We start from the raw sequence: 24,535 nt of genomic DNA, 5'->3' as shown, positions 1-24,535 counted from the left end.
GACTAAGTATCTCAGCAGTATGAGATACTAATAACATGAAGGATCTTCAGATGATGATACAGACGAAACGGTTGTGGATGATGATTGAGAAAAAATAGGCTGACTTTCGACATTCACTCGATCTGCAGATAAATCTTGAGTCTTTTTTGGCGTAGGTGGTCTTGTTAAAATAACTCGACACTTATTACAAAAGGTATCATTTATAAAGACACGCTTTCCAATTTTTTCTGTCGCATTATTAGCCTCATCAACTGTCGCAATAATTTGTTTAAAGCCAGATATTTTACGTAAATATACATTACAATGAACACATTTTTTCCCAAAATCCATTCTGAAATCAAGTTTAAATTATAGGTTACAAATTCGAAAATATATTATGATGGGTTTTTCTTCGCGGCACTGGCGTCGACAGCACCGGGGAGTTCCACCTAAATGTTGGCCTACCTGGTTCGTAGCTTGTTGGGCGCCAGGAACTTTACGTTCCGCGGTTCGAAAGTTAGCAATTGGTCGTCGTTGGGCGGCAGATCAACGTCGAAGAGATCCTAAATTGAATAGTGCGGGTCTAGGAATCGATACGGAATAAATATCACCAGAGAAAAGAAAATGTTAACGCACAGGGACTGCTTACAAATCGATTTATTAACTCACAATGTACTAGATTGAACCAGTATGCAGGTTCGGCAATTCGCAATAAGAAAAAAAAACCAATCGGGATATGATCAAAAATACAAAATAATGAGTTCTTCTTTATTCGCTTAACAACCCAAATTTTTGTATTAAGAAAAATAATTGTTTTCGCTTATGATCGCCACAACAATTTAGAAATCGATCCAAAAACAATCTGTCACTCTGGTCCGGTCTCAACAACAAAATCTTATTGAACAAAAATAAATAACAAAAAAAATTAATTGTTTCGATGCTCGTCTCGTAACAACAAATTTCGAATTTCTCGATACAAAAAAATATTTTTTTTTCTGGTCGTCGCTTCGTCTTAACAAAACAGGAATAATAAAAAAATTAACAAAAAAAAATATAATAATTTCGCGTTTCTTCTCCTAACAACAAAATTTCGAATTTATCAAGAAAAATAATTATCGTCGCTTTTCTTCGTATCAACAACTTTTTTTTTCTTTTATTTTTTAAAAAAAAATTAACAACAAAAATTTATAACTGTTTCGTATTTCTTTCCTAACAGCCCATTTCGAATTTCATGATAACAGAAAAAAAAACTCAAATTGTCGTCACTTTTCTTCGTAACCACCGAATTTTGGTTCTCTAAAAAAAAATTAAACAAAATAACAGTAGCAAAAAAAATTAATCGTCTTAGCTTCTTTCGTAAATCGCCAAATTTGGAATTGCGACCAAATAAGTTACTTGTCTTACGTTTCTTCCGTTACAAACAATACTGAATCAAAATTTAAAAAAAATAACAATCAAAATTATACTGTTTCGTATTTCGTTCATACAACCAATTTCGCATTTATCAATAGCATCGATTTGTCGTATACTGGTTCGATGATACACTCGATCGATCAATAATCCTCTACGGCGGATAAGTGAACCGTCGGTAACTGTTGTTATCCGTCGGGCAATATGCGGGACAAAGCTCGAGGTCTAGTTACGCTCTTAGATGGCACTTTATTCGAGCCAATTTTATTCGGCATGCAATCTTAAACTTTGATCAAATGAATGGACACGGTACACAACATTCCTTACACCGGATTACAATATTTTTGGCACCGGATACCTGGCTGACGTCACCCCGAAGCCGAAATTCAACAGGGCAAGTGCTGAATTTCGGTAAAGTTTTAATTCTTGAATTAATTACAAAATTCGTAATTGTTTGATTTTCGATAACAAAACAAAAAAAATTCAGTAATCCCTCACAAAGTATAACTCTCTACTTAATCGCGGACAGCGGTGAAGTCACCCAGGTATATAAATAATCTGCGACCACGCTTACCCCGTTCAGTCGACTCTTCAGGAAGGTGTTGAAATTCCAGGTAAAAGGTGACGGTTGGCTGACGGCGGCAGAGGCTCTCGGCGATGGCGTCCCGGAATTTGTGTTGTCGGAATGACCACAATTATTTTTTTTTTTTTTTTTTTTTTTGAACCCTTGACTGCCTGGCAGTGGACACTTATAGCAATTCACAAGAAAAATTCTAGCGTCGACTGGATCGGCACTCACAATAACAATTACTCAACCACGTAATTAAATTCACCACGTACGCGGCTGACTTCGTAATAATAATTCACAATCGGGTTTCACCCTTTCGTAGCGTGACAATAATTTTATCCGCGGTTCGACAATGGCTTTTTCAGTGTCCGGCTCAGAATTTCAAAATTAACAATTAATAATCGATTCAATTTTACTTTTGATCGTGACAACAAAATTAACAATGATTCGACAGACGTTTCGGTGTCCCGCTCAGAATTGCTGGCTTTTCCGTTTTCCAGCAACATGTGGTTTTTCGCTAGCGCAGCTACCAAGCTTACCTGAACAAACAAAACCTTAATAGATATGATCGATAGATTCCGGAAATCCCGGTAGATGACTTTCCAAAGCACCGAGTTGGCGCTAATTTTGAAATACATAGTCGTTTTAGAGCAAAAAAAAGTTTTCTACGTTCTTTTTCAAGCAAAAAAAAAATAAAAGTGCGTTAAAACGCCGAATTTCAGGAAAAAAATGACTTTTTAATTTTTTTGACATTGTTCCACCACTTCAAAAAATCTGAAAAAATTCCTGAGTGTCGAGGGGTGTAAAATACATGTTCTGACTAATTTTGGTGATTGACATATTTAAAAAACCCTAAAATAAACACGATTTGAATTTTCTTTTCTTCATTAAAAATCGACTTTTCGTTGAAAAACGATGATCATACGATATTTTTATGTTTAAGGATCCTAAGAATAAGAAAAAAAATCACCATCGATTAACTCCGAATTTCAGTATAAAAATAAAATTAAAATAAAAAAAAAACAGGTTTTTTTGAAAATTTCGAACGTCGTTTGAGTTAAAGGGCTAAAAATTGGTGTGAATTATTTTTATTTGATGCCAAATCGATCCCCTAAGTGTGGGTCACAAAAGCCATGGGGGCAAATTTCCCATATTTAACCGGCTATGCCCTTTTATTTCTCTTGTAAACGTGAACTTTGACAAAAGTTATTTCGTTGTAAGCCAAGATTTTATTTTTGACCTTGAGATGGTTTTATACTGAGTTTTAGCGTGTGCCCAACTGGCCGACTCTCTCTCTCTCTCTCTCTCTCTCTCTCTCTCTCTCTCTCTCTCTCTCTCTCTCTCTCTCTCTCTCTCTCTCTCTCTCGGTCTTGCGTCTCTGTCGTACAACTTTTGATGATTTTTCTTATGAACAAAGATTACAAATGTTTTATTCTTTACTTTTGACTAATTAATTTCAACAGACATTTCAACAATTATTATCTAATCCTAATTTTTACTGTAGTTTTGTTTTACACAATTCAAATTTTATTCCAAATTATTTATTGAGCTGTCACGTTCCCGAAATCGGTCGATATTATTAATTAGGTTCAGGTGGGTGGCGGGCGGAGGTTGATAGACCACCTGTGAGTGCCTCCTCACAGGTGAACTTACTCAGTTTACTAAATTCTTACCATCAGAGATTCCCTTGGCTGCCGAACGAGAGACTCCATATTCAGACCTTATAATTGTAAATTCTATTAATTATGATTAACACGGAGTCGGGTGCCGTAAATAATCGGGAAGCTTTTATTCGATTAAATGGTAGGTTTATTAATTAATTGAAGATAGAAAAGAATAATGATAAGAGAGGCAAGCCTACAAGTCCGCGCTTCATCAACTCCAAACTAGGACTGGCATTGTCTCCCCGGATAAATTATAACAACTTAAGATTGACGCCATGATGCATCTCAGATTTCCTCTGAGAGAGTCGTCGAGGTCCGGGTCTCATGCTGACTCGGATGTTTGGGCATACCACGGGCCGCGACGGCTCCTTATCGCGAGAGATTTCCGTTACCTAGTTGGCGATAATCGCCGGCGAAGTAACCGAAATGCTCCCCGGAGTAGTTCGAGGAAAATTATATTAAATAATAAAAAAAAAAGATTTCCCAGAACGTTACAGAGCTATTTGCCGATTTTAATTTAATTTAAATTCTGCTGAATTTTACTAAAACTTATTACTGAGAGATTTTAATGGATTCATTTTAATGTCGATTAAATTTTGTCTTAAATAATTTTAATTTCGGTTAACTCAATTCCAATTTTTCCTGGCAAAAGTCAAATCATTAATTTAACGATTATTAATAATTATTATTTTACACATGACATGAGAATCTGAAATTAATAACCCGAAATATGTTCCTAGTATTATTAACCCAGATAGGCCTATATGTGTAAAATAATTAACCTGACTGAGACAAATTAATTTTCCTAACAAATTAATTAATAATTCGAAATAGGTCCTGGTATTATTAATTAATTGTTTTATAATTTTTACAATCTTAATTTTGAATTTAATTTTCAATTCATAAAATTCGTAATTGTGACCGAACGCGAAATGGCAATGACCTTCAGCCGACATAAGGCCTGGCTGACGTCGCGAATCCGAGAAATTAATCAGACATGATAATTGTACCTGGAGTTAATTTGCTTTCCTTAGTTTCTTTATCAGCAATTCCTTTTGTCGCTGCACTCCTTGTTAAATTTTTTTGCGTACAATTGTCCTCGGTGAGGTTCTCAATTTTGCGGCAAATGTCCCAGGTCACCACGTCGCGTTCTATTCTCCTCAGATATTTATTCCCTGTAACAGCAAGTTGGCATTAGAAATTTGTTACAATTTAATCAAATCTAAGCGAGCTGGCATATTGGCCTAACAGGCAAATTAAATTAGTCAAGTTCTCATCGCCTCGCTCCACTTAGAGCGAGCGAATTGAAAATAATTACCTGGTTTGAATTCTTCGCGAGATGTTAACTTCGACAGTTCGATCATAATAAAATTTCCAATTTTTGTTGGTTCGGTTCTTTTTTCACTCTGTTTTTCCCCACTCTCTCTCTCTCTCTCTCTCTCTCTCTCTCTCTCTCTCTCTCTCTCTCTCTCTCTCTCTCTCTCTCGGCGCCGGCGCTCCCACCTTGGGGACTAACTTACTAACTTATACCTACTGGCGCAAGTACTTCAGAGCACAGCGCTCTGGGGAAACGATCTATAATTGACTAATACAGATCGGAAACCTGCTTCGGATAAGGAAGGCCCCGTGTACTCCTTAACAACATGTAGATGCCGAAAGGGGCACGTTTTAGAAATCGACGGGTAGACGCCGAAAGGGGCTCGTCGAGAATAAAAATATTGTTAAGTGTGGATAGTATGAGTGAGTGAGTGAAATTTTGTTAATTTTTAATAAGTCAAAATATTGTTAAGTTTTTCCATTGTTAATAAATATTGGCCAATTTTGTTAATTAATTATTTATTATTCAACAGCACCTTCCTCCACTCTCTCTACCCTAAGATGAGAATTCTCAGCTCTGGACCGGTTCCAGGAACCGTGATTAGAAATCCTGGTGGTGCCCTAATAATGATTGTTGTTTATTGTTAAATTTTTGGTTTGTTTATAAGTTGATTACGAACCAATTGGACAGAAAGCAAAACTGTTACAATTCATTCAAAAGTTATTCCGGTTTAAAGATATGAAAAATAGTGGTTTATTACATTTATGTTAGACTTTTGAGCTTGAAGAGCTCAAAAGCATATGAAAGCTATTTTTTGAACACGGAGAACTCAAAATAACACACAAATAAAATACCGATTCAATAATTTAATTCATTGCTATATTTATTAACCAAAATCTCTTAACTATATCCATTAATAAATTTTCTTAACTAAACTCCTTGACCAAATTCATTTATAAAATTCATTAACTGAATTCATTGATTAAATTTCTCAAGTAAACACACTAATTAGATTTCTTAAGTGAACTACTTCAATTAAATTCAGCCGACCGGCCTAAATTCAATTTTACAAAATTCTCAATTTCAACTATTGCAACTTAATGCGTCTCGTTTAACTTTCAACTGCAGAAATTTCCAGAAAAACCTACACTATCTGAACTTTACAATTAATTTTACTTTTTCAAATTTTATCGTGATAATTTGAATGAAGTAATTTAATTATGTCAAAAGACCTGCAACTAAAGAATAAATGACCTTTACGAATGATTTACGTATAAAAGAACTAACTAATCTAAAAGTAACGCCTGAGACAGTAGTAATCATTAATTTATGAAAATTAATTACAACTATTCCAGTCTCTCAATTTACTAAATAAAGTCTAGGCCTAAAATAATTGTAAAAATATCTGAGACTAAATTTTTCCAATTTTCCGACGCTGACTGGTGCTCTGGTCAAAAACTGGCTGAATCAGCGGCTGGTTGGTCTCACTCATATCTAATGTATTTTCTGGCTCTAGATAAAAGGTTTCCGAATTCCAGTTCACAAATTGGCTTCCTTCTCAATGGTTCGGTATCTTGATGACAATAAATACACAGTCCAACACTGACTCCAACTGCTTTTCTCAAAAAGGCCACTCTCTCAAAAAGCGTCACTATCTAAAAAGCACCGATGTGTCTCTTACTGGCTCTTGTATAACCCTTGAACTCCAGGTTCTCGAAATTTCTTATTGTTATCCCCACTTCATTTTCTGGGGACAGCAGTGAGGACTTTTGATTTGCACGCCTGGTGACAAGTCGAAACTACTTGTCAAAATCGAAAGGTTCGATTTTCCCTGTTACAATTACTATTATAATTAAAATGAAATCTATGTTCATTTCGGCTGCCGAACGAGACTTTTTGTCTTAAAATATAACATTGGTTTTGATTTTTACATTTAAAAACATTTTATTTTTGGTTGACTAGCTGTTCGATTCAGCATGCATTAAATAATTTTTAACTGGAGGACGAATTTATGCCATTGCGGTTGAGTAGAAACCGTTAAGGCAATTATATACCTACTGAGTACTCGTACGGGGACATACAAAGACAAATGAGTGAGGATCACAATATGGCGACTGCTGAATTATTTACGTCATGATAACACTGAATGATATAAAGTTAGTTAGGAATTATTGCCTTGATTTATTGCACTTACTGTCTGAATTTGGTATGAGTTTTTAACTTCCCGCTAAGAAAATCGAAGATTTTCTAAAATCGGGAAGTTATTGTTTTCACCCCATTTTGCTGAAATCGAGTTTTCATCAGATCTTGACGTTTTAAGGTCTCAGGAAGCTTCCCTGACCACTCCCGCGATGCTGTCTGCATGTGTGTGTGTGTGTGTGTGTGTGTGTGTGTGTAGATGTATGTAAACCTCTCATAACTTTTGAACGGCATGACCGATTCTATCGCGGTTGACGCAAATCGAAAGGGCTTGACTAAACTTAGATTTTGGATATGGCTTGGACCGATTCGGATCGGTAGATTTTCAGAAATCTCAAAAAAACTACAAAAAAAATTTTTTTCAAATGTGGTTTTTTTTTAATAACATTTAAACGAATTGACCGATCAATTCTAAAAACTCATCAGCTCTTCACATCAAAAAACCACGTGATCGCCACCTAGCAGGTCAAAATCGGTTAATTCGTTCGTGAGTTATCGTTGACGAAAAAAATCGACAAAAAGTGTTTTTTTTTAATTACACCGAAATTTCTGGTCTAATCAATTTGTGTTTGAAAGTATATCATAGAATTTGAAAAACTGCGTTAAGTGCCGCTAACCGCGTGAAAATCGGTTCATTCATTCAAAAGTTATTGCGGTTTAAGAATTAAAAAAATAGTGATTTATTAAACCCCTATCAAACTTTTGAGCTCGGAGAGCTCAAAATTACACGAAAATTATATTATTGAGCTCGAAGAGCTCAAAAGCATAATATGTGCTATTTCGAGTGCTTAATTACGAAAGTAGCGGGAAGTTGCAGGGATGGCCTTCAGGGTCAACCTTCTCCTAATTTTTTTTATTTAGTTTTTGTCTATCATAACGAGTACATGATTTCAAATATAAATACGTTGATATGCGCCAGGGTAAAAAAGATTATATATATGATTATACAGAATTATGTATGACTCATTTATAAATATATATATGATCATATCTAATTTGCATATAATTACATGATATTATATATAGTTTCATATAACTATATATAATGTTGCTAAAATATTTCATATATTTATCTAAATGAGACATTCCATGCCAAATCACCGAGGCTTTGGCCCGACCCCCTTCGTTTTCGCTGAAAATTTTTTATCATTTTCTACCCTACCAAAGACATTTTTCTGAATTTTTTCAGATTTTTTTGCCCAACCCAAAAAAAGTTATGAATTTTTGAAAAAAAAAAAAAAACGATCTTTTTTTTCAAATTGCTGTAACTTTGACACAAATTGACCTTTTGGCACTTTTTTTTTGAAAAATTTTATTTTTAATTGTAGTTTCCAGAAAAAAATACAAACAATTTTTCGGAAGTCACGACGTATAAAAAATTTCAGTTTTTTCAATAAAACCGTAATTTTTTCAAGGTCCGAACCTTTCGATTCTAAATTTTTTCGTCTTAAAAAAAACTTCAATTAATACTCCATTTAACCTTGCCATTTCGAAGTTTCGCCCACTTCACTTTATGTATATTTTTTTTTATTAAAAAAATAAAATTTTTGAAAATTGGATTATTTTACAAAAAATTGCATCAAATTCATTTTGGATTCCTCGTAAAACCTCAGAGGTTGTATATAATTGAACCAAAACAACATATATTATATAAGTATATAAGATTAACATTATTTCATTTAAGTATAGTGTTGCACGTTGAATGAAATATTATTTCTACTTTCTTCGACTTAATCATTATTTTCTCAGTTTCTTAATCGTACTATGTTATTTGGAAATTTGTGATGAAGAATAAGACTTGAACTCTACTACAAAATTCAACAAAGGTATAATTTGATGAATTTTTTGTGTTGCCGGTTATCAAAATATATCAATTTGATAAAATCAATTTTAAATGTTCTAAATAAAAATTGTCATTATTAAATAAGTTATATCAAAACTGTCAATTCACTTTCTGCTTGTTTTAACTTACCTATGATCATCAATTTAATATTTTGATTAATAGAGCAAACACAAACTGTGTGAGTGCCGCATCCGCCAGATAAAATACAATGCTTTGGACGCAAAGATGCAAAAGATGAAAATCCAATTTTGATTTCGAGATATCTTATTATTATTATTATTATTATTTATATAGATTTAAATGCCAAGGCAAAAGCCAAATGGCAAAAATATAAAAATACAATGATACAAGTACTATGTAAGACTATAAACACCGTCATTTACAAAATAAGAGAAGATGCAATATTAAATTATAAATATAAGTGTAACTAGAAATATTCATGAGTTTAAACAATAGATTTTGTGTATATTAGTTATCTTATAGATCACATATAATATTTGTAGAACTCTGGTTCTTTGGTTCCTATGTTTCCCTAAGTTCAAGGTCGTAGAAAAAATCACAAGCTTTAGATTTGAATGCCTTTATGCTGAGTGAGTTAATAATATCCATTGATATTTCTCGCCAAAGACGTATTGATGAGATTAGAAAAGAGTGCTCATATACTGCTGTTGAGGAACTTGGTAGGCTGAATGAGATATTATTGTATTTTGAAGCCAACCTTTCTGATCGCCTGATATCTTGTGACTCTTCAATAAAGAGACACCTCAAATATTTAGGCTCTCCAGAGCTAAATAGTTTATACAGAAAACAGGTCAAGAGATATAGTCTTTTTGATTTGATAGAGAGCCATTTTAAGGAGTGATGTGATCATCACGCTTCAAATTAAAAATAAACTTGATGCTGCTATTCATCAGGCACTGTAATTTATAGTCTAGTCTTTTAGAATTATCTATTAATACCAATGAGCAGTAATCACGTATTGGAATAACTAAGGCAGTTATCAATAATTTGCGATTTGCAGTAGACAATATGTTTTTCCTTTGTTTGAGGCTGTTAAGTGTAGCGTAAACCTTACGCGTGGTGTGGGCCACATGAACATCCCAGGAAATATTATTAGTTATATAAACCCCAAGGTGTTTGGTTGAATTAACATATGGAATGGCATTTCCATCTACCGTGATTAGAGGAAGATCACAGTCATCCAGCGATTTCAATTTCCTGTTACTACCCAGTATCATAACCTTAGTTTATTAAAGATTTAGTTCAAGACCAACATCTTTGGCCCAATCAGCCACAGCCTGAGCATCGGTATTGATTTTGCAAGCTGCTTCATTTAGTTGACTACATTTGACGTGATAGTAGGCGTATTTATCATCAGCAAAAAGACCATATTTAGAATACTTTATCCTCTTGGCAACGCTATTTATCATTATAAGAAATAATATGGGACCTAGAATGGATCCTTGAGGAACTCCAGATGTTGAACTGATGGCATCCGATAAAAAGTGATCAAGATCCAACACCAATTGCGATCTACCAGTGAGATAAGAGTGAAACCACAGAATGACTTCGATGGAAAATCCAATTTCATACATAGTTACATACAAAATCTTATGGTTCACATAGTCGAAAGCTTTGGAGAAATCGAACAGTATAAGATAGGTTAATTCATCTCTATCGATAGCTCTGCGGATGTCATCAGTTAGTAGCAGTAAAGACGCCTGAGTACTATGATGTTTCCTGAAGCCTGATTGGTAGTTATCAATGATATGATTACTTTCAAGATAGTCTGTTAATTGATTAGCAACGATGCGTTCGAACACTTTCGCCATATGAGAAATATTTGCAATCGGTCTAATATCTTACATGGTTTTTGGAGCTTTTATCTTGTTAAGGGGAACTATGTAAACTAACTTCCAAGCATCAGGAAAAATACCCAAGTTGTTCAATTATGATAATTGCATGAGAGAAATATGTGAATGAGAGGATAATGAGAGGACCTGGTGTGCGTGAATCAAAATACAATCAGCAAAAAATATTTATAAAAAATAACACTATTTATTAACTAACATTACTTTCTTTATACACAATGTCGTTTTAATTATCGATTCACTTATTAATTATTGATTAATATTATAAGCTCGAGCACGCATCCAGCACGTGTTTATTTAATTCTTGAATTTTTACTTATTTTGTAATACAAACTGATGAGAACCGCAAAATGATAACCGTTAATTATTGAAAAGAAAGTAATTAACTTAGAAAAGAATAATTATGAGAAATATTAGAATAATTATAATTAATTAAATTAACATAATTAAATTGGAGCGAATTTAACTAAAGCAGGAGAAAAAAGATAACCAAAAACTTAGAGAAGGATAGCAAATCGCCCTTCTTCCTCATCTCCCTTTACCAACTTAGTCGAAAAACAACAGTGGTGACGCCTGAGTAACATAATTACTAAAGGGCCACTGCAGGTAAGTATGGTGACTTCGTATGTCAGTTAAGCGGGAGGTTTAAACACAAGTCTAACGACTGATTTAGGATATTCATGAGAGAGATTGAAATTTGAGATAGGTGGTCTCTGAGCAATTTAAGATCAAGTCCATCCGGGCTTTTGCCTTTCGATTTTTAGATTTGTAGATTTATTGTGACATCCACAATATCTATTTTGGTCCAAGTAAAGACTATCTACTTTCTCTCTGCAATCAATGGTATATCAATTATGAAATTTCGACTACAAGATGGATGCTTTCTTAAGATATTGGAATAAAAGTTGTTAAGATCATTAGCACTGAAATGGTTTAATGGTGAAGAATTATCTCGCTTGATGATTCCAGTTCGTTTAAGAGTTGACCACAAATATGTTTTATGTGAATTGTTTTCAAGGATTTGCTTGAAGTAGCTATCTCGAGCAAATGTTAATTCAGCTTTCAATTCTTTTCGTCTAGTCTTGAATAGCGTGAGTAAATTCTTGTCACCAGTGCGTCGAGCCTTTTTATATAGAGTGTCTCGTTGTTTAAATTTTAACCTCAGTTCCTTTGTTAGCCACGGGCTGCTTGGACGACTCAATGTCCTTGCCTTAAAGGGTGTAAAAAGATTTAGAGAAGAAATAATAGCATCAATGAAATGAGTGATTATATAATTTGGGTTTACATCCATTGTGCTCGAGTTAAACTGGATTAATTTATGATTGAGATCAATTGAAAGTGCTTGATAATCACAATGTTTGAAATCACGGAAATTAACCGTTTTATTGTATTTGATCTTATGATCAAGTTTGTATATGCAGGTTAAATAATCATGACCACCTACGAAGGTCATATCAGACTTGAAGTAGTTTACTAACATATCACCATTATCGACAATGATAACATCTAGCCATGAGTCAACTATTGAAGTGTGAAATGTGGATCCATATGGTATACAGTACAAACCAGACTCTAGTAGAAAAGATTTGAGATGATTTGCAGGATGATCAGTTTTCAGTAGATTGCAGTTTAGATCACCCATTATGATGACATTATTATAGAACGGATAGTATTTAGCAAATTGGGTAAAGAAGTTGTCCAATAGTTGACCCTGCGGTCTTCTGTAGATAGCTGCAAGCAATATATGCGTACCTGTGGATGCGGTGACATCAATTATCATAAACTCTGGGTGATTTATATCATGAGCTTCAGACGAGAATAATAGCTCCGATTGTAAAGAATTGTGAATGAAACAGGCAATACCTCCACCTCTAATATACTGACCACTTGAATTTATTAATTCCCGATCTCGTCGAATAATAACATAGTCTTTAAAATTAACGTAGTTATCAGGTGTAAGCCAAGTTTCTACAACAGCAATAATATGAGGCTTTAACTCATTTACTAAGGCTTCAAATTGGGCTGAATGAGCAGAGGCTGTTTATGTTTAGGTTCAGAACATTGATAGATGACAAAATGTTTGTAGTTTTACAGGGTAGTTGCTAATCTAATTTAGCTAAATCAGCTTCAGTGCTAATTAAGAACTTCGACGAATCGTCATCTTTTTTGGCATAAATTTTACCTTCAGAAGCCCAGACATATTTGAATTTGCGTTGCTTTGCTTTAGCTTTTGTGAGTTGAAGCAATTTATAAACATCAGTGTGTAGAAGTTCGTTGATAAATACTTGTCGTTCTTGATCAGTTTGAGTACCTGAATCAAAAATATTTTTAACAAGCAATTTAGGTGAAGGACGTTTACTATTGATAATATGTTTACAAACTTCAGATGATTTTAGATGGATAACAAAGGAGTGCGACAATGGCTTGGAGCTAGATCGACTTTGCTTCCTCTTGGAGTTGAATTCACGAATACTCAGTATATCAGTGGTAAGGTTAGCAACACCAAGTCTATTGAAGACTTTATGAACTATTTGTTCCGACGTTTGATTAGCAGCAACAGTTTCAGGAATCCCAGATAGCAGAAGCTCAGATGAGATATGATAATTAGCAGCTTGCAGAGAAGTTGAAGCACCAGCAACAGAATCGAAAGCAGCTTGTAGTAAGGTGATTGAAGCAGCATTATCATCGCATTTTTTCGAATTTAAATTTAATTTATTACTGATATCACCGATATCCTTCTGAAATAATGCTTGATTTTCGGTCATATCGGCAAGCGATTTGCTCACCATTACAAGATTATCTGATAGCGTTTTGATTTTAGAGTTAATCAATTCAAGATTAGCAACCAGACTTTTAATTTCTTGACTGTGATTTTCAAGATTATTAGAGATAGTCTGCATATATTGACTATTATTGTATGACATATCAATTAGGAGATTGACTTTATCCTCTAGACTAAATCTTTTCCAATCAGGTTTGTTTTCAACAGAACTTGCTTCATTTTACTTTCCAGGAGTGGATGAATTTACACTAGTATTTGTAATATTGGGCATCTTGGGGGAATTTGTTGCGGTTGGTGATGAAAATACAGAATCTTCACCGACAGATAATATTGGTGGAGTTTTTGGCGATGAGTCAACCGATTTATAGCTAGAGAGAGTTGAATGCTTTGATTTTAGGTTTGAGAGACTAGATGGTCTTATCAAGGTTGAAGATGTCAGATTACTAGTGTTAGATGTAACATTTAGAGGTGACTGTGATGCATTAAAAGACGTAGAGCAGCAGTTTGAGACTTTTGATGCCACAATTAATTTAGCACAGCTGGGATGATATGAGTGTTTACAGGTTTTACACTTCACAGGTTTGATAACTTGTCTCTTACATCTATAACAATCCATAACAGTTTCACTTTGACAGGCATGTAAACATCAAACAACACAGATGTAAACAGAAACAGTTTGTTCTCATAAAGAAGGCAACACCTATTGATCAATGCTACAAGATGCTAACTACGACAGTGAGTTAGCGTAGTAATATGAATTTATGCCACTTAACTATTGTCACTCAACTCACAGGACTGGACTGCCGTCTTGTTACTTAACTCAAAAGACTGGATCACCGTCTTGGTGAAAGAGAATAATCTCCAATTTTAGATAGCGTTTATTAAAACTTTATAAATGACCACTGTTACAGGATGGATTCCAGAAATTTTTAGCAACGTTTGAAGATTGCAGAAAGCGCTTGCAAATGTAACTGAAACAGAAAAATGCCCGCAGGCAAATAAAAGCAGAGATATGTTCTAAATCGAAGCAGCAAAAATAGACGTGTTTATAGACTTACGTGACTTTGGTTACATGATATTATTATTATTATTATTATTATTATTTTGTTATCAAATGCTCAGGGGGGTTATCCCCGGAGTCCGATTCTCCGAGGGCCGAGCCTGTACTCCATCCGTTACTGCTGGACCACTCCGCACAACAAGGCGATTAGTGATCACAGCAGGCCAAGGTCATTTCCCTAAGTAGACGGAGGGAGCCTAGTATAACAGCCTTCTGCATCCTGACTGCTAAGAAATCAGCTTTTGATGAGCAAGCTGGAACTTTGGCAAGTGAGAATACAAAAGACTGTTTCATCCCTCCTAGGACGCCAACAATCAGGACGACAAGCTTGACACGGTGACCTGGGTAAAGTTTGCCAATTTCAAACAGGAGATCCTGATATATTTGTCTTTTGTGCTCTTCTTTGGCTGAGATGTTATATTCAGCCGGGGCCGAGAACTCAATGACATAAATGTCACGAGTGGCCTTGTCGAAGAGCACAATATCAGGTTTGTTGTGATCTATCCGCCGAGTTGTTGCAAATGGCATGTTCCAATAAATTTTGCAACTGTCATTCTCAACAACCTGGGGAATATCTCCTGGCAGATAAGGCAGCACTGGTGTCACATCAATACCGTAGCAATGACGAAGATAGTAGTACAGTACTCTCAGGGCAGCATTGTGACGCTGGATATATGCACCTCTCGCCAGCACAGGACATGCCGACAAAAGGTGCATAAGCGTCTCGGGATGTTGTCTACACCTCCTACAGGAAGTGTCCGGTAGCTGCACCTGAAGCACCTTGCTACGGTACTCAAGAGTGTTAATGACACCATCTTGGCAGGCAAATATGAACCCTTCAGTCTCGGACATCAGGCCAGCTGACTTTAAGAAGGAAAACGTCAGCTGGGTGGACAAGCCATGATCACGCACGTGTTTAAAGAACACGCTGTGCATGGACTTGTCCACCAGTTCGCCAAGGAGTAGTTTTTCCTCGGCGTTCCTGATGACGCTTTTAAATTCCTCCTTTCGGAGTTCCATAAGAGCGTTTATTTCTCCAAGACCAAGGGTTCTTGCCGCATATATTGCTGCCTTATACAAGAATGACCCCTTATGCGCATTTTCATGTATATGTACAATTTGCATAAGAAAGTCATCCTCGTTTGCAGTGAAATTGACAACTTCGTGTGTTAAACCCAGGACCAAACGGTCGTGAAGCCGCTCCAAACTCTGCAAACCTCTCCCACCGATGGACCGAGAGAGGTATAATCTGGCGACAGATGAATTGGGGTGCATGCTCCGATTCATATTAATGATTTTACAGGTTTTAATGTCAAGATCTCGTAAATCCTTTCGGGCCCATTTCAGGACACCGAAAGAGTATAATAAGACCGGGACAACGAGCATATTAGTAGCTAAGACTTTATTTTTGCCGGAAAGTTCGGAGGACCAAATTTTCCGGAGTCTCCTAACATACTCGCTCCGGAGAGTTGTTTGGACTTCAGAGACCGTATGCATACGGTGCTCTTCCATTCCTAGATATCTATACAACTCTCCAGCGTCTAATTGTCTTAAGACGCTCCCATCTACTAACTCGACATCATCCCCCGTATCAAAGCACTTACCCCTCACCAGATGTACGACCGCACACTTGTCCAATCCAAAAGACATTCCGACATCTCGTGTGTACTCTGCTACGATGTTGAGAGCCGCTTGCAGATGATCTTTATCAGCACTATACAGCTTCAGATCATCCATGTAAAGCGGTTGGGTAATCGAATAGTTTCGATCACCCGGAGGCCCCACAGAGTACCCATGAGTTTTACGGAGAGCAACAGATATAGGCAGTAGTGACACGCAAAACAACAGAGGGCTCAAGGAATCACCTTGGAAGACCCCCCGTTTATACTCTACAACTTCGGTTACGTACAATGCGTTTCCACTTCCAATATGAAAACGCGTTCGCCAGAGTTGCATTGTACGCCGAATGCATTCCACTATTTCCGGATTGACTCCCAGGCATTTGAGTAGATATAAAATCAACTCATGAGGAGTTGAGTCATATGCCTTGCGATAGTCAATCCAAGCCATTGACAGGTTGTGTTAATAGTGGATCGCATCTTGTAAGACGCATCGGTCCACTATCAGGTTCTCCTTGAAACCTGACAGGCCTCTTTTACTGCCACGTTGTTCATATATCTGTTGCCATACAGGCTCTATCTGCTGCAAGATACGGTTATTTAAAATTTTTGTAAAAATTTTATAAACCGCATTCAAGCAAGTGATAGGCCTGAAATTCATAGGGTCAGACAAGTCATCTTTTTTAGGTATCAGTACGGTTCGCCCTCCTACAAGCCAGTCCGGAATCGGATCGTCAGCTCTAATGTACGATGTAAATATGCGGGCCAGATGGAGGTGGCTAGAAGTAAACTTCTTCCACCAGAAGACATTAATGACATCTGGTCCCGGGGCAGCCCAATATTTGTGCCATTTAGAGCTGAACGAACTTCATCCACACTGACTGCACGGCTCTCTTCATCAGCATTCTGCCGACGGTGTTCCCGACAGAATGCTTTGAAGTCGTGCAGAGTTGGAGTGTTGGCGTTCACGTTTGGTTGATCTCCATACAACTCAGTCCAAAAAGCTTCCACCCGTTCAGGTGTTGGATAATTCCCGGTAACATTGGTCTTTGGTGTCAGGAAGCGTGAGGGGCTGGATCGAAACAGTGAGTTGTCGACCAACCGCTTCAGCCTTTTCTCTAATGACTTTTTAGCATCCACTAGAGCCCGCAATTTATTAAGAGATTCTTCCTTGATGACAAGAAGAGTACTCTTATTCAGTGTGTGATGACGCCACCGAAGTTCAGCAGCCATGCGCCGAATTCGGGGCGTGTATGTTCTTTAAGTTGTTTCGAACTCAATCACACACTGAATGCGGGAGACCTGTTTCCGGGATATGTCAATTTTCAAGCCAAGTTGTGAGATGCGCTGTTTCAACCTTGCCTCGATCGAGAGACAATGTCTCTCTCTCGGAAAAGCCGAAACTGCTGCATCATACACAACCTGACTCACAGTGAGCAGGGTGGAATCCTCTAGAATGTTTGCACGGAGATCTTCATTTACCGTGTCAAGCTGTTGTTTGGAGTAAGTTATCATTTTAGATATACTTACTTGTCGTTCTATAAAGGGATTGTTGTTGTCCAAGGAGGAACGGCGTCGCTCTTGGTGTAATTGCGTCGGAAAAGAAAGTCTATTAGACTGTCTTCTATCCGGCACAAGCGATCTTCTATTGCGCCGAAGATGAGCGGCATAGTTACGCAGATGTTTGTGCGTAAAATGCGCTAGCTCCGGATGCATATCACTCCAAAGAGTGTGCATCCGGGCCATATAACCGCTCACCCCCGGTTCGCTACGTTGATATCACACCAAGAGATCGACTCTTGCCACATCGACTCTCAGTTCTTCCGTCCACTTAAAGTTTATCCTAAAGGCGCCAGGGTCGTCGTTGTTCATCGGTTCCGGTGTGCTCCTCCCACCTGATGAATGGTCCACATCCGAAAAGGACCGGTTGTGGGAAGCACTTCTGAGTTGATGTGGAGGCCACGTAGCAAGCACCGCTATTATTATTATTATTATTATTATTATTATTATTATTATTATTATTATTATTATTATTATTATTATTATTATTTTGTTATTAAATGCTCAGGGGGGTTATCCCCGGAGTCCGATTCTCCGAGGGCCCAGCCTGAGCTCCATCCGTTACTGCTGGACCACTCCGCACAACAAGGCGGTTAGTGATCACAGCAGGCCAAAGTCATTTCGCTTAAGAGACGGAGAGAACCAAGTAAAACAGCCTTCTGCATCCTAACTGCCAAGAACTCAGCTTTTGATGAGCAAGCTGGAACTTTGGCAAGTGAGGATACAAAAGACTGTTTCATCCCTCCTAGGACGCCAACAATCAGGACGACAAGCTTGACACGGTAACCTGGGTAAAGTTTGCCAATTTCAAACAGGAGATCCTGATATATTTGTCTTTTGTGCTCTTCTTTGGCTGAGATGTTGTATTCAGCCGGGGCCGAGAACTCAATGACATAAATGTCACGAGTGGCCTTGTCGAAGAGCACAATATCAGGTTTGTTGTGATCTATCCGCCGGGTTGTTGCAAATGGCATGTTCCAATAAATTTTGCAACTGTCATTCTCAACAACCTGGGGAATATCTCCTGGCAAATAAGGCAGCACTGGTGTCACGTCAATACCGTAGCAATGACGAAGATAGTAGTACAGTACTCTCAGGGCAGCATTGTGACGCTGGATATATGCACCTCTCGCCAGCACTGGACATGCCGACAAAAGGTGCATAAGCGTCTCCGGATGTTGTCTACACCTCCTACAGGACGTGTCCGGAAGCTGCACCTGGAGCACCTTGCTACGGTACTCAAGAGTGTTAATGACACCATCTTGGCAGGCAAATATGAACCCTTCAGTCTCGGACATCAGGCCCGCTGACTTTAAGAAGGAAAACGTCAGCTGGATGGACAAGCCATGATCACGCACGTGTTTAAAGAACACGCTGTGCATGGACTTGTCCATCAGTTCGCCAAGGAGTAGTTTTTCCTCGGCGTTCCTGATGACGCTCTTAAATTCCTCCTTTCGGAGTTCCATAAGAGCGTTTATTTCTCCAAGACCAAGGGTTCTTGCCGCATATATTGCTGCCTTATACAAGAATGACCCCTTATGCGCATTTTCATGTTTATGTACAATTTGCATAAGAAAGTCATCCTCGTCTGCAGTGAAATTGACAACTTCGTGAGTTAAACCCAGGACCAAACGGTCGTGAAGCCGCTCCAAACTCTGCAAACCTCTCCCACCGATGGACCGGGAGAGGTATAATCTGGCGACTGATGAATTGGGGTGCATGCTCCGATTCATATTAATGATCTTACGGGTTTTGATGTCGAGATCTCGTAAATCCTTTCGGGTCCATTTCAGGACACCGAAAGAGTATAGTAAGACTGGGATTATTATTATTATTATTATTATTATTATTATTATTATTATTATTATTATTATTATTATTATTATTATTATTATTATTATTATATATATATATATATATATATATATATATATATATATATATATATATATATATATATATATATATATATATATATATATATAAAATAAAAATAATTTTTTCTGAAAGAACAAGATAAGTTTTTATTTGTTGTTTATTATAAATCTAAACCATGTATTAAAAATACATACATACATACATACATACATACATACAGTCATACAGACAGCATCGCCGGAGTAGTCAGGGAAGCTTCCTGAGACCTTAAAACGTCGAGATCTGATGAAAACTCGATTTTGGCTAAACGGGATGAAAACCAATAACTTCCCGAATTTTTGAAAATTTTTAATTTTCTTGGCGGAAAGTTAAAAATCAACAGAAAATATGTCTAAGATCAAGACAAAATCCAAGACAAAACATATGACATGATGTAAGACAAAAATCAAAACAGAAAGTAAGAGAAAAATCAAGATTTATTTTTAATCTTGATTTTTTACTTGGATATTGTCATCATTTTTGTTTTGAATTTCTTCTTGAATTTTTTCTTGATTTTTGTCTAATTTTTTTTAGTTGAAATGATGGCATACCGTTTTTTTTACTGATCTTTCGGCTTAAAGTTTATTACCTTACTCTTAAAGAAAATAGCATCTATCGACTATTTTCGACATGTCAACTTTTAGGTTAATAAAAATATAGTTGTTTCAATTTATAATCGAAAAAACTTACAGAAATCAATTACTGTATCTTTAAATATTTATAACATGCGCATATTACTGACAATGAACATGCGGATTTTGTATTATTATATTTCGAAAAGTCTGTGCAAGTACTGGTCCCATTATTACAAGTATTCAAGTACTGAGTACTCTAGCTTAATTTGTTTTTTCGATAAAAAATTTTTAAATATTCTAAAAAATTTCTTTTATAAGGTAGGAAAGGATAAATAAATTTCAGCCAAATCGAAAGAGGTCGAGTTCATAATTGGTTGATTTGACGTAGAATATATATATATATATATATATATATATATATATATATATATATATATATATATATATATATATATATATATATATATATATATTAGGTGGGTCAAAAAATCGAATAATTTATTTTTGACTTTATACTCTGAAAAATAGGTTCGTAGACACCTAAAAAGAATTCTCTCCAAGTATAAGCTCTTAATTATAACGGGAAGGTCCTCCGCTTTGCGGGTTTCTATTTTTTCGAATAATCAGATAAAAAAATTTATATCTCGCTTCCAACTGCTTGGAAAAATATTCCGTGGCATAGATTTTGTGAGAAATTGAATGATTTACAAAAAGGTCTCTAATGACTTCTTCAAAAACTCAACCGATTAAAAGATATTCATAGTTGAAGTTTGGCTATTTTAAGGAAAATATTCGTTTTTATTATGAATTTTATAAGTCGATGAAAAAAAATTATTTCGGATTGCGGAACTCATGATTTTGTAGGAAATTTACTGCTCTACAAAAATGGTCTCTTATGATTTTTTGATTAAGTGAAGCCGTTACGAGATATTCATCGTCAAACATTAACGAATATCAATATTTCCAGTTTTTGATCAATAATTCGATAAATTTTAATTTAAACTATGAGTTTCAGGAAAATTTACATAAATTTGAGTTTCGATCGATAAAGAAATGTTATAAACAATTTTTTTAATATTGTTTTCAGTCTTGAGCTTGTTTGATTGCATTAAAACAAGAAATTAGAGCATTTTTTTCGAGATATAGCCAATGATTAGTTTAATTTGAAGTGAATGACATATTTCTTTGTCAAATTTAATATGAAAAGTATTGAATCAAGTGAGAAACAACCAGTATTTAACTTTTTTATAGATAAATTTTTATTGAATTATCAATTGCAATATAATTGTCTATATTTTTAACATAACAGTACGCTATTACTATAAATAATTTCTTTTATTACAATTTGGGAATGTTTTTGATGTTCTTTGACAACTTGCAATAAGTACTGGAATTGTTCTTCATTTTTGTCAAGCATTGATTATATTCACTGACTAATGCAACAGCTCGCTCTGCTGAATCATTGACAACTTTTAGTTGTTGAAAGTATTCTTTATTTTCGAGATAACTCTCATTAATAGGCCATAATTCAACATCGACATCAAGAAAGTCATACGGTAGATCGAAGATTTTGAAAAGATTTAATGACTTTTTAGACACAAAGTCACTCAGAGTTCTCTGCGCCAATGAATTCAAATCTTTTTAGCAATTACAAATCTTTTAGCTTTAGAATCTGTACCTTCACGAGTATTAACAGCTTCAACAATACTTTTTTTACTTCTAATGGAACGCCATCGTCAAACAGTGATAAAATGGCAAGTTCATCGCTCAAATACCATAAGTGCGAAATCATTTTTTCACACGTAGCTGAAGAAATCAAAGGATTGATATGTTTGTACTCCAATAAATTTTTCATAAACTGCAAGTCATGATAAGCAGCAGTTGTTGCAGAAGTTGATGAAAACCAAGCTTTTAAATACAATGTGACTATAAAAATACAGAAATGACGAAGACCATGCAATTCTTTCTGAGAGAGTTTGAATTCATCTCTGAATAGATACATTTTCAAACTATAAATGGCCTTAGCCATCCATCTAGCATGATGAACAGCACCAGGACGTTTGAAAGAAATCTTTTCTTGAGGCATTTCTTCAAGGAAAATCAATGATAATTCCAATAATTCTGTATCTAACTTATTATAACATTTCTTTATCGATCGAAACTCAAATTTATGTAAATTTTCCTGAAACTCATAGTTTAAATTAAAATTTATCGAATTATTGATCAAAAACTGGAAATATTGATATTCGTTAATGTTTGACGATGAATATCTCGTAACGGCTTCACTTAATCAAAAACTCATAAGAGACCATTTTTGTAGAGCAGTAAATTTCCTACAAAATCATGAGTTCCGCAATCCGAAATAATTTTTTTTCATCGACTTATAAAATTCATAATAAAAACGAATATTTTCCTTAAAATAGCCAAACTTCAACTATGAATATCTTTTAATCGGTTGAGTTTTTGAAAAAGTCATAAGAGACCTTTTTTGTAAAGCATTCAATTTCTCACAAAATCTATGCCACGGAATATTTTTCCAAGCAGTTGGAAGCGAGATATAAATTTTTTTATCTGATTATTCGAAAAAAATAGAAACCCGCAAAGCGGAGGACCTTCCCGTTATAATTAAGAGCTTATACTTGGAGAGAATTCTTTTTAGGTGTCTACGAACCTATTTTTCAGAGTATAAAATCAAAAATAAATTATTCGATTTTTTTGACCCACCCTAATATATATATATATATATATATATATATATATATATATATATATATATATATATATATATATATGCATATTTATTCATATTTTTATTTACATTTTTAATATTGCAATTATATTTTACAGGACTTTGGATAGTGCGTTACTAAGACGATTAGAGAAACAAGTTTATGTAGACCTTCCGGATGAAAATGTTCGTAGAGAAATATTGAAAGACTACACCTCGCCATGTCTTCATAACAATCAGAAATTTGAAGAATTGGTACAAACAACTCAATACTATTCTAGTTACGATTTGAAAAAACTCTGTAAAGAAGCTTGGATGTCCCAATTAAACATGTTGACTGATATGACTAACCACGAAAAAAATAAACTTTCTCAATCATCTTTGTTAATTAGAGACATTCAATCACTGCAAAATGCGAAAGTAATAGTTCGACCATATGCTAAAAACATTTTGAAGAAATATGAACAATGGAAAAATAGGAATGACTTTTAAAGTAATGAATCCAGAGAATTACATATTTGATAAGATAATTCGGTATCTCTGTATGAATTATTAAAATTTATTAAATAAAGAATAGGAAATCATGTTTCAGCGAAGTTAAAATGTGTAACAATACTTTTCCCCGTAAGCGAGTTTTAAAACCGGATTCGGAGATACAAGCCGGGTAGAGTAAAGTACACGGAAAAAAGTAAACTGTAATATTCACTTGGATTGCGGTTAGTTTTTATAGTTTCTAACAGTAAAGCGGACATCGGGGTGGCAAAAATGTAAATATTACAGAACTTAATGTAGAAAGTATAAAAGCCACAATTTATAATTTAATATCCAAAATAAGTAATTAGTAGTTGTCACTACCCATACAAAGTTGCCGTTAATGGAAACAATCCCAACCTTCGGCCGATATCTGGCAGCCAACGATTGGCCAGTTATAGGGATATGTCAACGGGCCATACTTGGTTAAACGCTGGTCGCCGTCTATTGCGGACATTAATGTTTTGCAATTAATATCCATTTATCGCCCAAAGTCTGGCTGTTCTTGGCCAATTTGTTATTTTATAATAACATAAATTTGGGTTTTCGGAGATGCATTACGCGAAGTATAATATTTAAAAAATTAAAAAAGATATTGTAATGTTTATTTAAGATTATTATTGATACAAATAGAAGTTATATATAAACTTATATAAATAAATAAAAAAAATATATAAACTTTTATACAAGATTATCGTAAATCTAAACAAAAATAATGAGTAAATAAAACAAGACAATAAAAATTTTAAATGTGATTTTGAAGTTTGACTTGAGAATAGAATGGCATAATTTTTTAAACAAACATATAACTATTGGAAGGATCAACTATCCCTTATTAGAAAAAGAGATTTAAAAAGATTAAAATTGTTTGAAAAAATTGAAAAAGATTTGATTTTTACTACTACATAAAT

At 35.2% G+C, this 24,535-nt stretch overlaps 1 protein-coding gene across 1 annotated transcript in view; it reads left to right on the top strand.

The window, feature by feature from the left end:
• LOC141533452 (katanin p60 ATPase-containing subunit A-like 2) overlaps positions 1-23,585 on the top strand; it is a 103,316-nt gene extending 79,731 nt beyond the window's left edge. The window contains exon 4 of the mRNA XM_074252344.1: positions 23,213-23,585. Within this exon, the coding sequence (XP_074108445.1) occupies positions 23,213-23,585 (373 nt within the window). The remainder of the gene's footprint in view (positions 1-23,212) is intronic.
• Positions 23,586-24,535: the final 950 nt, after the last annotated feature.

This window comes from Cotesia typhae, unplaced genomic scaffold (assembly GCF_013202065.1).
Source record: "Cotesia typhae breed Kobodo isofemale line unplaced genomic scaffold, CoteBio_Ctyphae contig_9, whole genome shotgun sequence".
NCBI classification, from domain to species: Eukaryota; Metazoa; Arthropoda; class Insecta; order Hymenoptera; family Braconidae; genus Cotesia; species Cotesia typhae.
Note: the sequence above shows the minus strand (reverse complement) of the source record. Positions and strands in the feature narration are given on the sequence as shown.